Source organism: Gouania willdenowi, chromosome 9 (genome assembly GCF_900634775.1).
Source record: "Gouania willdenowi chromosome 9, fGouWil2.1, whole genome shotgun sequence".
In the NCBI taxonomy this organism is placed as follows: domain Eukaryota; kingdom Metazoa; phylum Chordata; class Actinopteri; order Blenniiformes; family Gobiesocidae; genus Gouania; species Gouania willdenowi.
This window is the reverse complement of record NC_041052.1, coordinates 30,320,035-30,338,118: the sequence shown is the minus strand read 5'-3', so window position 1 is coordinate 30,338,118 and position 18,084 is coordinate 30,320,035. Positions and strand designations below refer to the sequence as shown.

The window sequence follows — 18,084 nt, the reverse complement described above, 5'->3', positions numbered from 1 at the left end:
GTGTGTATGGACTGACCTGGCGGACAGGATGATGACGCGAGCCTCCAGGTCTTTAGCCTCCAGCAGCAGAGCTGTCAGGTTTGTGTCGGGGCTGAACAGCAGGACCTTCTCAGCCTGGAGGAGTCCAGGACGGAGCGCAAACACAGGACACAACCAAACACAACAGCACACATGGCAGGACAGGCAGCATTAGCACCGACAGGCTCCACCCCCCACATCCCCACCCACACACCCAGGCTGACGGCAGCGTTGGACATCTGCAGAAACTGCTGGACCACAAAAGAAGGAGGGGCTAAAATTGGACGTGGCTCATGCAATCAACCAATCAGGGACGTGCATTTAGAGAGCGCTGATGCATCCGCAAATCAAAAGAAGGGGCGATTGGGTGCGAGGAGGTGGGTTGGGGGTGGGATAAAGAAAAGGTTTGATGCTGCGAAGGTGTCGGTGTTCCTCTGAGACCTGCAGACGGAGCCGAGCTTCAGCCCGGCAACATGCAACCCTCCAGTGGAACCATCATGGCAATCAAAAGAACGTAAAGGATGTGAAGAAGAACCAGGATAACAGGCTAACTCTGCTGCTGGTTCTGGGCGGGCGGGGCTAACCGGTGTCGGGCTACTACCGGGCTCAGAGATTGGTTGGGCGGCGTGCATCATTATCATCATCACCATGCAAAGTTTCTACCTTCGGTGATCTCCGGAAGTCAAAGTTCTGTTGGTCGAGGTTTTCATAGTTCCTGTTTTTATTCTGATGGTTACGTGCACAGAGAGAATAATGCAGACACAGAAAAAGAGTTTAGACAGGCAGAAACACAGAGAACGCAAAACATCAGACAAACAAACAAATAAACAAAATAAAGCAACTGATTTAACATACCAACCAAACAACTGCCAAACAACGACACGACTAACCAATCACACGACCAAGCAAGAACACTGACTAACGAACCACACAACTAACCAACCACACTGACTAACCAACTAACCAACCAAGAACATTGAAAAACCAACCACACCGACTAACCAACCACACTGACAAACAAACCAAACGACTAACCAACCACACCAACTAACCAACAACACAACTAACCAACCACACCAACTAACCAACCAAGAACACTGACGAACCAGCCACACCGACTAACAAATGTCAAGACTGACCAAGAACACTAACAAACCAACCACACTGACTAACCAACCACACCAAAGTAACCAACAACACCAAGTAACCAACTACAACACCAAGTAAACAACCACACGACCAACCAAGGACACTGATAAACCAACCACACTGACAAACCAATGACACGACTAACCACCCACACTGACTAACCAACAACACCAAGTAACCAAAGACACCAAGTAACCAACCACACCAAGTAACCAACCACACTGACAAACCAAGGACACAACTAACCAACAACACCAACTAACCAACCACACTGACAAACCAACAACACAACTGACCAACCACACGACTGACCAACCACACTGACTAATCAAAAACACCAAGTAACCAACCACACCAACAAACCAACCACACTGACTAACTTTAGGTTACTCTCATAACCCCGGATCTATGAGCAATATGAGTGAGATGTCTCACTACGGGATGCGACCTCTGTCTACATTCCTCAGAAGCACTTTATTTCACTATGCCAATCCTGATTGGCAGGTGAAGCACGACAGTCCGCTGGGAGACTCTCCCACCTCCTATAAAATTAGGACATGGACAGGTGCCCGCCATTAAAATAAGCAAACCTCTTCTCCTTCTTCGAGAAAGAAGGGCGGTCTAGTGAAACATCTCACTCATATTACTCATAGAACCGGGGTTACAAGAGTAACCTAAAGTTCTATTTCTAAATATTTTATGAGATGTCTCACTATTGGATATGGAAACTCCTGTAGTGTAGACATGTTTATCGAGTGGCACCAGCCTTCAGGGCAGAAGTCTGATTATATAAGGACAATAAAACCACTTGTGCCACACACGGGGCAGATACATCCAGCATGTAAAAGCAGACAAACGTCTGCATAGATGTCCTGAACAGACACTCCCCTGAACAAAGCCCAGGATGTGGCAAGACCCCGAGTCAAGTGTGCACGCAGACCCATAGGCGGCTGCAGACCCTGACTCGAGTAAGCCAAAGCAATAGCCTCCACCACCCACTGTGACAGGCATTGCTTTGTGACAGGCATCCCCTTACGGGGATTGGCCCAGGAGACAAACAGCTGATCGTTCCTCCCAAGGCACCTTGTTACGTCCATATAAGTGCGAAACAGGGCACAACAAATGAGGGAGCTGCTAACTCTGTGAGGCAGAAAATGCAAGCAGGTCAATGGGAGAACATGAGCCCACCACCTTGAACACAAAGGCAGGTTTGGGCCTCAGAATTAATCTCTCATCACCCAACGAGTCCGCCTACAGGTGGGAGACAAACCGGCTTGTGTCCTGGTGCAGCCAGAACAACCTGGATTTGAATGCTTTAAAGACAGTGGAGATGATAGCAGACTTCAGGAAGAATCCAGCCCCCCTTGCCATGGAAGACTCTACAGTGAGCTCTGTGGAGTCCTTCTGCTTCCTGGGGACCATAATCACCCAGGACCTCATCAAAAAAGCTCAGCAGAGAATGTACTTCCTGGGGCAGCTGAAGAAGTTCAGTCTTCCAACAAAGATGATGGTGAATGTCTACAGCTCCATCATCCAGTCTATCCTCTGCTCCTACATCACCATCTGCTATCTGATCTCCGTCCAGGACCTGTATGCCTCCAGGAAGCGTGCAGGAAAGATTGTGGGCAACCCTTCCCACCCCGGACAAAAACTGGTTCAATCTCTCCTCTCTGGAAGGAGGTTTTGGTCCATCAGGACTAGAACCTCCAGAAACAAAAACAGCTTATTTCCCTCTGCCACCATCCACAAGAACACAGCCCCAGCCACCCATAAACCCCCCTCCACCACCACCCCCCACCCCCATCACCACCTCCATGAAGTGAATATTACCTTCAGCACTGTATATATGCTTGATATTGTTATATATTCTTATTTTTTATTTTTTATCTTCGAAAAGAAAAATAAAAGATAAAAGTAAAAAGGTAAAACTTATTAAAGATGCTGCTGTTCTCACGGAGCGCAGCAGCGCTACATAACAAATGGACGGAGCTTCACACACACACGTTAAAGTTAAGCGTGCACTGGTCTGCTCTGATTTAGGAGTCAGGAATGATTTGCATTTTTTGTCAGGTTAGACTCGTTGCAGTGCATACAAGCTTGTGTCCTGTATCCATCTCTGAATGGTCAGCAGCCCAGGAAGGCGGTTCTCGGCAATTGTGATTGGTGAACATATATACTGTATCACTCAAATGATGGAGACGGAAGAAAAAAACCTCCAGCATCTGAGGTTACGTTATCGCAGAAGTGAAAACCTTAACATTGATGTGATTAAGGTTAATCGTTTAGCCTTAAGCAGCACATTTGCAAACAACCACCATGTCCAGGCTGGGAGGATGGGAGACGGGCGTGGAACCCTCCTCCTAGCAAAGGTGGCCAACAGTCCGTACCGAGCCGGGGTGAGGAAGCGCTTGTCCTCAATATCCACACCCGAGAGGAGTGGGTTGGCGGAGTCTTCCTCAAACTCTCCACAGTCTCTTATGAGGACATTCTTGTCTAGTGGAGAGATAACCACCAGGTTCAGCTAAGAGCCCCAGTTGGAGCCCTGAGCAGCAGCAGCGTCCACAGGAGTCACCTTTGCCCGGTGCACCACGGCAGCCCTGCTTGGGCCTGCCCAAAAGATGTGCCAGTCTCCTGTGGAGGCACTGGGTGTTGAACACCGCACAATGCCGACAAGAGCCTGGGAATTTGACCGCCTTTCGGACATGTTCGACACCCAGGCAGCTCGAGCAGACTTTGTGCCCGTCTTTGTTGGAGATTCTCTCGCCACATAGACAAGCCACAGTGCATCCTGTCCCCTCTGTAAGAGGAGTCTCGGCCTCCATTACCACTTGACGCAGGCAAGAAGAACAGTTAGATTAGCTTGCGCTACCACGTCGTGGCTAGCACTGGTTCTAGCGAGGATGCGGGCTAATGGGAGCCAGAACATCCAAGACATCAGGGACAGTGTTGTGTTTTGAACGGCAGCTGGGTTGCTGGAGTTTGGAATCTCGGATACCGCGGTATGGAGCTGGAGCCGGGCTGCACAATGCAGTGAGGGCCCAGGAGGGAAACCGGAGTGCGCAGGAGCCCGAAGGCGTAGAGGGCTGTGGTCAGAGATAACAGCTTGGTGTGCTGAGGTCCGTGAGCAAGCACAGAGCGAGCAGTGGGGCTGTCAGTGGAGTGAGAGGCCACTGGAGACCAACGTGTGCGAAAGCATTGGAAGGTGCAGTCAGCCGAAGCTGAGGCTCGGAGGCTTCACGTGGCTTGCGGCAGTGAAGGACAACACTCACCGAGCAGACTAAGGTAAGAGCTGTTATACCTACCTTCTTGACCTGGTGTGGTCTTAAACAGGCGGTAGTCCTGCCAGCGTCCATTGACTGGAAAGAAAGAAAATCCCATCTGCGGACAGTTAAACTGGTCAGAACTAACACGCAAGATAACTGAGAGGAGAAGAGGTTTTTGAATGGTGCACACCTGTCCATGTCCTCCTTTTATGTGAAAGGCTGTCGCGCTTCACCGGCCAATCAGGATTGGCATAGTAAAATGAGGAATGTAGACAGAGGTCACATCCCATAATGAGACATCTCATGAAATGGTATGAAATAGAACCAACCACACCAACAAACCAACAACACAACTAACCAACCACACCAACTAACCAACCACACTAGGTAACCAACTAAGAACACTGATTAACCAACCACACCGACAAAGAACAACAAGACTGACCAAGGACACTAATTAACCAACCGCACTGATTACCCAACCACACCAAGGAACCAACAACACCAAGTAACCAACCACACGACCAACCAAGGCCTCTTACAAACAAACCATATTGACTAACCAATGACACGACTAATCAACCACACCAACTAACCAACCATGCCAACTAACCAATGACACTGACAAATCAACCACACCAACTAAGCAACCACACTGACAAACCATTGACACACGACTAATCAACCATACGACAAACCAACCACACAACTAACCAACTACACTGACTAACCAAAAACACCAAGTAACCAACCACAAGACTAAACAAGCACTCTGACTAATCAACAACACAAACTAACCAACCACACCAACAAACCAACCACACTGGAGTAACCAACCACATCAAGTAACCAACCACACCAACTAACCAACCACAATGACAAATCCACGACATGACTTACCAACCACACTGACTAACCAACGGCACGACTAACCAACCACACTAACTATCTAACCACACTGACAAACCATCAACACGACTAACTAACCACATGACTAACTAAACATATGACTAACCAACCACACCACCTAACCAACCACATAAGTAACCAACCACACCAAGTAACCAACTACACGACCAACCAAGAACACTGACAAACCAACCACACGACTTGCCAACCACACCAACAAACCAACCACACTGACTAACCTACCACCCGACTAACCAACCACACCGACTAACCAACCACACTGACTAACCAACCACACTGACTAGCCAACCACACGACTAACCAACCACACCAACTAACCAACCACATTAACTAACCAACCACACAAATAAACCACATTAACAAAACACACTAACTAACCACACTTACCAACTACAGTCTACTACCACTCTAACCAGCCACACTAAATGACCATACTAACCAACCATACTAACTAACCACACTAACCAACCACTCTAACTAATCACACTAATCAACTACACAAAATAACCACACTAAATGACCACACTAACCAACCACACTAACCAACCACACAAAATAACAACAATAAATGACCACGCAAACGAACAACCACACAAAATGACCACAATAAATGACCACACTAACTAACAACCACACTAACTAACCAAGCTTCATCTGTGGGTTGATCATACAATTGAGGTGCATGACTTTCTGAGTTCAGCTAAAACCTCACAACTGTGACTTCCTAGTTCTCAGCTCATGTTAGTCCCGCCCCCTTCCTACAATAAACAGGCAAGGGTACATCCTGAGACTGGTCGCTGCTTTGATCTGGAGTGAACAGACTAAACCTGACTCAACACGTGTGAGCTAATCATGCTACGATCCCGCAGTTCATTCTGGGTAGGAGGACAAACAGGAAACAATCATTAACAGTGTGAACAGTCTATTGGACAGACAGAGACCCAATCCCAATGTCCACACTCACACACTCACTGCCTTGAACCCTCATTGACTTCACTGAGGCTGTGAGGGCTTGAAGCACTAGAAATAGAAATGGGACAGTCCTTTGTTTTTTGTTTTTTTTACAGCAATACATACTGTAATAACACTCTTTAAGATTGCAGCTTTGGGACTTTGGGCTATAAAACACACACATTTCTTTATGATTATGTTTACAGTCTCTCTGTATATTGCATGGCCAATGAATTATAAACTCACAAGTCAAATATGAAAATTAAATACTCACTCAACACCTTGAGCTGAGTTATTTCTGTGAACAGTAAAAAGTTTCTTCATAGCAATTTTGGACCTTTTTGATCCAGCACACTGCCTCAAGTAAAAGGAAAGTGCGTGTTTTTTTACTGTGCTAAACAGTAAAAAGATTTCCATTTTTTTGTTCTCAGCTTAAAAAAACTTTAGGGTTCTTTATATAAAAAAAGGGGGGTCACTTGATGCATTAACAGTGGCAGAAATGTATTTACCTCCCTAAAAACTACATGAGTGGGCCAGTACCGTATTGCTACAATTTGAGTAATTTAACCATCCATTAATTTCCAGACGCTCTTGTTCCTGTTTTTCTCCACATAAACCTTCAATATAATATCTTGTATCACATAGGAGTGACAGAGACAGAAAAAGTGATTTCATCTTGTCCTAAACTGCAATAACACATGGATTTTTTTGCCATTTGTTTTTGTTTATATGGTACTATTTTCCCACAGTTATCACTGTGTTACAATGTTTTAGTTACAAATTCGCTTGTTTCACATCTCTTTTAAAGGGATCCTCCACTGTTTTTACAAATATGGCCAAAAACCTTTGAAATGTCCTTATTAGAAGATCTACGCCTAACAAATAGCATTGTCTTGCACCATATGAATTGTATTAACTTTTAAAACTGGGACTACTTTACCCTGTGTGCCGCCATGTTGAAATTACGTCATTGGTGACGTGATTTTGCGTGTCCTGGTTGCCTTTATTTCCATGCACACAAAGCTCTTCTTATCTTATTACTTACAAAAAACGTTCTCCTGAACTAAAAACGTTCCACTGAACTACAAAAAACGTTCCACTAAGTACAAAAAAACGTTCTCCTGAACTAAAAATGTTCCACTGAACTACAAAAAACGTTCCACTAAGTACAAAAAAACTTCTCCTGAACTAAAAACGTTTCATTGAACTAAAAAAAAAGTTCCCCATACCTAAAAACGTTCCCCTGAGCTATACGTTCCCCTGAACAAAAAATGTTTCCCTACACTAAAAACGTTCCATTGAACTACAAAAAACTTTCCCCTGAACTGAAAACGTTCCACTGAACTAAAAACGTTCCCCTGAACTGAAAACGTTCCTCTGAACTGAAAATGTTGTTTCTACTGGTTTGACACCAGTGACTCCAACCAGTGCTATGAGGGGTGATCATGTGCTGACTTCAAAGTTTAAAACAGAGAAACTCAAACTAGTATGAAAACATTATTGCAATTAGGAAAAAAGAACAATTTTTTGCCAAACCAGTCTGAAACCATAAACCACCATACTCACTGAGTATGGTGGTTTATGGTAAAACCAGTAAAACATGGTGTGCCATGAACAAATATCATCCTCCCACTTTGGTATCAGTGTGAAACCAGACACTTCAAACCAGTTTAAAAGAATAGCATTGTGTAAACAATGGGATTATACCAGGCATGAAACCAGTTACAAACCAGTGTGTGTGTGTGTGTGTGTGTGTGTGTGTGTGTGTGTGTGTGTGTGTGTGTGTGTGTGTGTGTGTGTGAAGAAGACGCTGTAGTTCTTCACACAAACACCTTTTTTGTTCTGCTCTAAAAATACGATCAGAGAGACTTTGTAAAGTCTAAATATACACAAGCAAGGGTGACGTGTGACAGTGAGTCAGCACACACACACACACACACACACACACACACACACACACACACACACACACACACACACACACACACACACACACACACACACGTGATTATTTATGTAGAGGTCAAATGTGAGGCCAATAGAAACAGAATGTTTGGGTAGATGACATGTGAGTGACTTTACACAAAGTGTGTCCAAGTGTGTTAAAAAGTTAAAAAGAGCTTACACAACGGACCACTCAAATGAGCACACACACTTTTCATGATTTAGAGATAAACGGGACATGAAGCCCTTTTAGAATGTGGAGAACGCTGTATCACAGTCTCCTTTTCAGGCCCCAGCACAGAGTTGATTGTACTTTTACGCTATGACCCAATGATGGGGCTCTTACAGCAGCATCAGCTGACCTCATTGGCTCCCGTAAATCCAACATTAAGTCTTTACAAGGAACTCCGATTTTCTGTGATCGTAGAAAATCGAGGGAGAAGACGGATATCACTTCATGAACTGAAAATGACAATATTGGTAATGTTATTATTATCATTATTACTATTATCAGAGAACATAATATACATTTACATTGCTATGCAGATGACACAAGGCTTTATTTGTCAATGAAATCAAATGAAACTCATTAGTTATGAAAACTCCAGGCTTGTCTTAAATACATCACATACTGGATGAGCTGTAACTTTCTCCTTAACCAGGATAAAACCAAAGTCATTTTATTTGGTCAAAAACAATATATCTCTAAAACCAGGAATATCTTGGCCCAGAGTGATGCTGAAAAATGAATGATTTAAAATTCTCCTGTTAATACACAAAGCTCTAGATGAATAGGCTCCTGCAGATCGTAAATACCTGTTAGTGCCCTATCGCCTAGGCAGAACACTTTGCTTTCAGTTTGCTGGTCTACTGGAAGATCCAAATATGTCTAGAAGTAGAACAGGAGGCACAGCGTTCCGCTACCAGGCTCCTCGCCTTTGGAACCAGCTCCCAGTCTTAGTACGGGAGGCTGCTACTCTCTCCATCTTTAAGGCTAAACTCAAAACCTACTTATTCACAAAAGTGTACAATAGCGTTAACCTAACCCCTAGGAACAAAGCCCTAAACCTAAAATAGAAACTAAATACTCAAACGATATAGTAGAACACCAACAATTACATTCAAACACAATCCAGTACCACCATCTACACAAGGTCCTCTATGGGTGCTGTCCACACAGAAACAGTCATGACCTTATAATGCCTGTAACATACCCACTACACTGCTTACACAACATTTACACTGATATCCACCCCATAGACATGCAGGCAGACCTGCTAATACTGTATCATGTTTTTCTGCAGTCTGTGCCTTCTCCTCGCCCTTCTCTCTCTTTTTTTGTTTCAGGTGTCTTGAAGCTGAAGCTGGCAGTTTCTGATCTGTTGTTCACAGCTCAACTAGTCTCTCTATCATGTTCTGTTCTCCTCTTTCTGTCCACTAACCCCAACCAGGGGAAGCAGATGTTCTCCACCTTTAAGCCTGGTTCTAACAGAGATTTCTTCCTGTTAAAAGGGAGTTGGTTCTCCCTGCTGTAGCTGATGCATGTTCATGTGGATTTGTTGGTTTTTACTTCAGAAATTAATATTTTGATAAGTGCTACAAGATGACTATTGTTGTAATTAGCACAATATAAATAAAGGTGAAGTGAATATAGCCTCACATGAAGGTTTCACATTTACACACAATTAGTCTGTAAACAGTTGGTCAGAGAGACAGAAATGTCAATTTACTCAATCCATCATCCATCAGTCATCCATCCATTATCCCTCTATCCATCCATCATCCATCCATCCCTTTGTCCTTTCATCATCCATCCATCCATCCTCCCTCCTGTGTGGAGTATGAAGACCCTAGCGTTTTGTACGGTCCTGGACAATAAACAATAACTGTAAGCTCCGCACCTGAGTCCTCTGTTTGCATCCCTGACATATTTGTTCTTCCATCCATCCGTCCATCATCCTTCCATCCATCCATTCATCCATGATTCATCCCTCCATCCATCTATCTGTCCATCCATCCATCATCCCATTCATCCATTATTCATCCGTCCATCCATCATCAGAGATGGCAAGTAACAAAGTACAAATACTTTGTTACTTACTTCAGTAGATTTTTCAGGTACTTGGTACATTTAGAAGTATTCATTTCTCTGTCAAATTTTTGCTTTTACTCCATTACAATTTCAGCATTTTCTACTACTTACATTTCCCAAAAAGGCTTGTCACTTTATATATAGCCTATAAGCCTATTTTTTTTATTTTTGCACGTCAACTGTTTTGACCCAGCGGCTCACTCAGCCAGGATCAGACAGAAGCTGAAAGTAAAGGGAGGGGGAGGGCTTACACAAACATACAAGGAAAATTTTTAAAATTAAAAATATTAAAATGAGCACCACATCGAAGTGTGTTAGTGCTCCTTTGAGTACCTAACATTTTACAGTGCAGACATCATTGATATTCATGTTCTTGTTCTCAGGGGTACAAACATTGTCAGCAGGAATGATTTTAGGTAGGTGCTGCTACTGTTAAAATGATCAAAAAAAAGGTAACCAGTACTGTTAACAGCAGTAATGTCATAGTGAAAGTTGTGGGTTTTTTTCTTTTTCATTTTATGAAGTCAGCTGTTATCTGTAGGTTTTATTTAACTGCCAATTTTGCAATGAATCTTATTTTATCAGAAAAAATATCTGACCCATGACTCAGACATTAAAAAAATTAGTGCCACCAAGAAACAACCTCTGGTGTTCCTTGAGAACCAGATCAAAACTGTTGTGTGCACCCCTTGTTATGAAATAAGAGCCTTATGTCATAGCCAGGGGTGCACTCAATGTTTAGAAGTGTGATGTGTTAACCTCAAGTGCACAATACAAATGCCTAAAGAACTATATAGTGAAGTACATTAGGATACTAGACATGTAGTATTTGTTCAAACATTATTGCTAAAGCAGATTCCATATAAATGATCCTGTGTTTAATAGCTTTGCAGCCAGTGACTCGTGCAACAGAAATACTTTTTACTTTTAAAACTACTTTTGAGTTCATTTCAGAGCCTGTACTTTTTACTTTTACATGAGTAGATATTTGGATCAGTACTTTTTACTTTTACTCAAGTTGTTTTTTTTACATAGGTATTTTACTTCTACTCAAGTAAGGAATCTGGGTACTTTTGCCATCTCTGTCCATCATCCATCCACCATCCATCCATCCAGGCTCTCATGCAGCTTTGTTTTTTTGTTTCTCTTTTATTGTGAAGGCATTTATGATGATTATTACATGATGAATCACATCAAGCAGAGCTCAGTGCTGAATATTCATGAAGCTCCACTTTTAAAAAGGCTCTCCTCTAAAATTCATGAAGGTTCAAATTCAAACACAAACTTCTCAAGTTCATCCAACATCAGAAGAAACCATCCTCCGTGTGTGTGTGTGTGTGTGTGTGTGTGTGCGTGTGTGTGTGACAGGACGAACAGGAGACACACAGAAGAGAAGGAATGAGATAAAGATGGAGAACAAGAGTTGAGCCTGAATTTAACCATCAGGGGTTGTTGATGTTAAACTTTCCAAAAGAAGAGATGTTCTCAGGTTTGTTCATCTTTGAATTATTGAAGGAACAAATGGTTTCAAAGGCTCACAGAGGCACAGTCAGCAAGAATAAACTACCTAACCCGTACCAAACAACAAGTAAAGGGTGAGGAAGTTAAAGTCCAGTTGGACTGGGAGTGATGGGAGCAAATCAAGCTCCGCTTCTTTTACAGCATGAAGGTCTGTGCACGCCCTGAGGAGATGATCCTCACATTCCCAGTGGATCAGCATCAACACGTCAGTCCACTGGGAGGCAGCCGCAGGTCAAAGGTCAGAGCCACAGGAAGCGTTTATTTGTTTGTTTGTCATATTGCTTTTTCATGTTAACAGCTGCCCAGTGTGTGGGTGTGTGCGTGCATGCGTACGTGTGTGTGTGTGTACCTTCGTCTCTCTCTCCTCCAGCAGCGTTTCCAGTCGTTTCTGTGCCGCTCGCCCCTCGTGGTCGTCGCTGATGATGAGAATGATGTGGTTCCACCTGAACTCTCGCATCAGGTCGAACCAAACCTGAGCCTGGTGAGAGTACGGAGGGACGGTCCTCAGGAAGGACAGGTGGATGCTCTGAGGACAGAGGACGGACTGCTGACACACACACACAAAGCAGCAGCGTGTGTGTGTTTGTGTGTGTGTGCGCACGCGTGTGTGTGTGAATAGTTCATGTCAGGAGATGTTGGCAGTGGGTTAGATCAGGAGTGCAGGAAACAGCTGGATATTCTTGTCATCAATAAAACACAGAGTGAATAATCTAAGAGCTGCTCTAATGGAGCCTGAAGGCACCGTGAGGCATTTGGAGTGTGTGGGATGTTTGAGCGTTGAGCTGTGATTCAGTGGTTTTTAAAAACCACAGGACAGCATAGCGTGTCATTGTCAATTGTCAGTGTCTGTCAGTGAATGTCAATAAGCCTACTTTGTCAGAGTAGATGGACATGCGTGTGGTGAGTCCGACCACAGGGATTCTGTAAAAGCCGGCGGTGTAGGAAACGGGAGTGGGAGTCAGGTGATCATTGGACTGAGGAGGGTGGCTGACCAGGATGGCGTAAACCTGCAGGAAGAACAGAAGAAGAAGTTCAGGGTCTTTGACTGAGTCATTGAGTCTGTGCTCACTCACTGACTCAAAGATTGACTCTGACTCACACTGTTTTCTAAATCACAGATGAAGCATAATTTATTGTCGATTCCTTTATCCTCTAGTGTTGACCCCCCCCCCCAATCCGCAGCTCTGTCCTCTGTGATGTCAGGAGGATTACATCAGAGCGCTGCACAGTTAATCTGATGTCTCTCTGTGTTCACAGCCATGTTGGCCTCCTTTCTCTCTGTGTTTCCAGAGCAGAGAAGAACAGCCCTTAACTAATGCAACATCTACTTTACAGAGTTAATGCGATAATAACTGAAACAAGAATAAACATGAGAAAACCCTGATGCACGAAACAATACAAATAACGGAAACAAACTTTAGTGAGATGACTAAAAGCATTACCTCTGATGGACAGGACTACAAATATGGAAGAAACCTCTAACGCAGCTGTTTCCTGACGAACCATGTGATCAGAACTAGAAGGGTTAATCATTTTAAAATAAATAAATGCTTGTGTGTGTGTGTGTGTAAATACTTTTATTTTCTCTCTACTCTGAAAGCATTAGCAGGATGTTAGAGGAAGAAGAATAGATCCAAGTTTTTCACACTAACCCTCAGAAACTATACATCCTTTTGAGACTCTTATTGTGAAAGAACATTGTCAGGTGTCATGTGACTCACCTGGTTGGAGATGAGGTCCTCACAGACGGACAGGGCCATCTGGATAGCATTGGCTCTGTGTGTGACGGAGATGGCGTTCATCCTGAACTTGTCCTTCCCGTAGAGCGCGTTGGCCTGAAGCACCGCCTCCTTGAACACTTGCTCGAAGCGTTTCTGGCTCAGCACGGCGCCCACGTTCACTAGCCGTGGCTCGCAGCCACTCAGCGCCACCGAGCAACCGACCAGCACTGCCAGGAGCAGCACGCCGCTCAGCGTCACTAAGAAGGGGCCAATCAGCAAGTCAGAAACTTGTCATGTGACCTCACCTACATACAGAGAAATCAAAATCTACACTCTGCTCTAGGAGCACAAAATTTCACTGGCTTTCCACCGTAGCAACTTTACCCTGAACTCAAAACGTTCCCCTGAATTGAAAACGTTCCACTGAACTAAAAATGTCCCGCTGAACTAGAAATATTCCACTGAACTAAAACCTTCCCCTGAACTAAAAGCGTTCCGCTGAACTAAAAGCATTGCTCTGGAATAAAAACATTCCCCTGGACTATAAACATTCCATTGAACTAAAAACCTTCCCCTGAACTGAAAAAGTTCCATTGAACTAAAAACATTCCATTTAACTAAAAACGTTCCATTGAACTAAAAATCTTCACCTGAAATGAAAACTTTCCATTGAACTAAAATCGTTTCCCTAAACTTAAAACCTTCTATTGAACTAAAAACGTTTCATTGAAATAAAAATGTTTCCTTTGAACTAAAAACCTTCCTCTGAAATAAAAACGTTCCATTGAACTAAAAACCTTCCCCTGAACTAAAAACGTTCCATTGAACTAAAAACCTTCCCCTGGACTAAAAACCATCGCCTGAACTAAAAATGTTCCATTGAAATAAAAACCTTCTCCTGAACTAAAAACGTTCCCCTGGGCTAAAAACGTTACCCTGAACTAAAAACATTCCACTGAACTAAAAACATTCCATTGAACTAAAACCTTCCCCTGAACAAAACACATTCCACTGAACTACAAAAAACTTTCACTGAACTACAAAAAACCTTCTCCTGAACTAAAAATGTTCCACTGAATGATGAAAAAGTTCCCCGAAACTAAAAACCTTCCCCTGAGCTACAATAGTTCCCCTTAATTAAAATGTTCCATTGAACTACAATCGTTCCCCTGAACTAAAAACCTTCCCCTGAACTGAAAACATTCCATTGAACAACAAAAAACTTTCCCTTGAACTAAAAACATTCCACCAAACTACAGACATTCCCCTGAACTAAAAACGTTCCTCTGAACTAAAAACGTTCCCCTGAACTAAAAACGTTCCATTGAACTAAAAACGCTCTTCGGAACTAAAACACACTCTTCGGAACTAAAAACGTTCCTCTGAACTAAAAATGTTCCATTGAACTACAAAAAACTTACCCCTAAACTCAAAACGTTCCCCTGAACTAAAAAACTTCCATTGAACTAAAAACCTTCCCCGGAACTAAAAATGTTCCATTGAACTAAAAACGTTCCCCTAAACTAAAAACGTTTCCCTGAACTAAAAACCTTCGCCAAAACTAAAAACGTTTCATTGAACTAAAAATGTTCCATTGAACTAAAAACCTTTCCCTGAACTAAAAACCTTCGCCAAAACTAAAAACGTTTCATTGAACTAAAAATGTTCCATTGAACTAAAAACCTTTCCCTCAACTAAAAACATTCCATTGAACTAAAAACATTAAATTGAACTAAAAACGTTCCCCTGGACTAAAAACATTTCTCTGAACTAAAAACATTCCACTGAACTAAAAGCGTCCCATTAAACTAAAAACCTTCCCCTGAACAAAAAACTAGAAACTCAAACCAGTATAAAAACATTATTACAATTAGAAAAACTCTTACAACTAAACCAGTTTAAAAAAAACCCAGTATGAAACCATAAACCACTGAGTATGGTGAGTATTACTCAGGTCTGTAAACCAACTCAGAATCCAGTGAAACACCAGTAAACCAGTGAGAAACCAGTAAAACATGGTGTGCCATGAACAAATGTCATCCTCCCACTTTGGTATCAGTGTGAAACCAAATAAACACTTCAAACCAGTTTAAAAGTATAGCATTAAAGGACTGTGTAAACAATGGGATTATACCAGGCATGAAACCAGTTACAAGCCTGTGTGTGTGTGTGTGTGTGTGTGTGTGTGTGTGTGTGCGTGTTGTCCTGTATTAATGCGATTTACACACACACACACACACACACACACGCACACACACACACACACACACACACACACACACACACACACACACACACACACACGCGCGCGTGCCAAAAGGCATTAAACATGCTGATGATAAACGCGCGTGCATGTCTGGGCTCGTGTTTTGGTTCTAACACTCACTGTTCTATTGTGATCTGTCTGACCGCTGGTTCCGATCCAAGCTATCGCCCCTGGTCCCGCCCGGTCCTTGTTCTTGGGTCCTGGTCTCGGTTCTAGTCCCGGTCGGATTCCGTAACAGCGGCTCCTGTTGATCTCTCGGTGCTGGTCCAGAGCCGTGGAGACGCGGGTCGAATCGTGCTGAGGTTCTGGTCTGACGCTGTGCTCGGTGTTTCTCTCTGATCTCTGGTATCACACGCAGTTCGGTGCATGTGCGGGTTCTGTTCGCCCTTAAAGCGGAGCGTACCGGAGGTCCAAGCCGGTTCGGTCAGCGGGTGATGGAGACTGTGTCCTGTTGATTCACCCTCTGTGCGCTGTGGGGACCCGGTCCCGGTTACCGGATCCGCTCCACTCCGCTCGGCTCCACTCGGTTTGGTTCGACTCTGTTTAGTTCAGTTCTGTTCCGGTTCTGGTTCGGTTTCTGCTCGGGATTCGCGCGGATCAGCAGGTGACCTGATGCTCAGGCGCGCCGCCGCTCTGTCCTTGGATGTGAGAAGCGCGTTCCCGGAAATCGAGGCGCGCTCTTGTTATGATGGCAGCGCGGAAACGAGCGTCGAGTGAGAAAATTGGTTCACGCGCTCATTCATTTATTCATATAATCATGACGTCATTTATTTACTTTCAGTAAATCTTTTTTATTCATACATCATCCATCCACATCCATCTATCAGTGTGTGTGTGTGTGAGTGTGTGTGTGTGTGTTCATAATGTAACAGTGTACAAGTTTACAGACATTAAGTTGAGTTGTATTCCTGTGTACAACTATGTAAACTAATAAACGTGTTATTTTCCACATTATGAATCCAAACTGAACACACACACACACACACACACACACACACACACACACACACACACACACACACACACACACACACACACACACACACGCACACGCACACACACACACACAGAGGAAGAGAGAGAGAGCGAGACACACCCTTCATGTGAAGGTAAACACAGTAATAAAGTGTTTGGGTTGAGCTGATGTTGGCGGTCGCCGTGGCAGCAGGGATGCAGCCCCACATTCTTTCATGTGGTTGCCATAGAAACAAGCATCTTCCCTCCTCATTAGCTAAGGCTCATAATTAAGCAACAAGACGTCATCATCAGTGCCGAGCTCCCATCACTACTAACTGCTCACTAACCGTGGTTAACCGCATGAACTGAACTCTATAGTTTCTTCCAGTGTGAGCGTAGACCAGGGCTGGACTGGGACCAAAAAATGGCTCCTGGCATTTTTTGGTCATAGTGACCCACCACCATACGATATGTGAAAGCATGCGACATACAGGAACATATATCTGCACATTGTTTCAAAAGTAAATAAGGTGTTGGAGCCTACATGGAAGAGATCAACCAGTTAAAGTCTGTGTAAAGCAGAAATAAATGTGTGTTATGAGTTTGTCACACCACAGAAACATGTGTCATTGACCAGAAGGGCGCTGCTTCCGTGAACTGTGTCTCTGGGGGAGAGCAGTGTGAAAAACCCGAAAACTTGTGGAAAATCAAAAAATGGATCGGCTCGTGCCAGAGAAGGTTGTCAGCTGAAACGTCCGAATATGTGCATTCTTCCGATGCAGGTAGAGTCAGAACTGTGCCCCCCTAGAGGCAAAAAACTAAATTGAGGTGCAAAAAAAGTGCTGTGTTTTATTCCCTGGAGTCTGAATATGTGGTTTGTTTTCAGCTTGGGGCTGAATTGCGCCCTCTGGAGGCTGCAGAAATTTGGTGCGCTTCAGCAGCAGGGTCGGATTTATGCTAATGATAGCTCCGTTACGTTATGTGGCTATGATTTCTGACCCGCTCATTAAATGCTGAACACAGAAATTTTAAACAGTTTGTGACGCCTAGCCCCACATTTAAATTATAAATGGTTGAATGGCTTTGTACATGTTTTAAGGAATATATTTATGACCTATTTAATGTGTTTAGAAGAAAATGTCAGAATTTGCTATACACGGTCTTTAAACATGTCATATGCTCTTTCACTACTTTAAAGACGTTTATCTTGGGAGAGCTCACCAAATTTGATGTGTCTAATAATCTTTAATATTAATGCAATTGTATAACTGT

At 43.5% G+C, this 18,084-nt stretch overlaps 1 protein-coding gene across 3 annotated transcripts in view; it reads right to left on the bottom strand.

The window, feature by feature from the left end:
• grin1b (glutamate receptor, ionotropic, N-methyl D-aspartate 1b) overlaps positions 1-16,534 on the bottom strand; it is a 53,623-nt gene extending 37,089 nt beyond the window's left edge. For 2 of the 3 annotated variants that reach the window (XM_028456589.1, XM_028456587.1), the window contains exons 1-6: positions 15,976-16,534; positions 13,590-13,846; positions 12,741-12,875; positions 12,218-12,394; positions 682-744; positions 17-114 (exon numbers count right to left, since the gene is read on the bottom strand). In XM_028456589.1, coding sequence (XP_028312390.1) covers positions 17-114; positions 682-744; positions 12,218-12,394; positions 12,741-12,875; positions 13,590-13,846; position 15,976 — 731 coding nt within the window. In that variant the 5' untranslated portion in view covers positions 15,977-16,534. The remainder of the gene's footprint in view (positions 1-16; positions 115-681; positions 745-12,217; positions 12,395-12,740; positions 12,876-13,589; positions 13,847-15,975) is intronic. The other variant, XM_028456588.1, reaches the window with a different exon arrangement.
• Between the last annotated feature and the right edge of the window lie 1,550 nt (positions 16,535-18,084).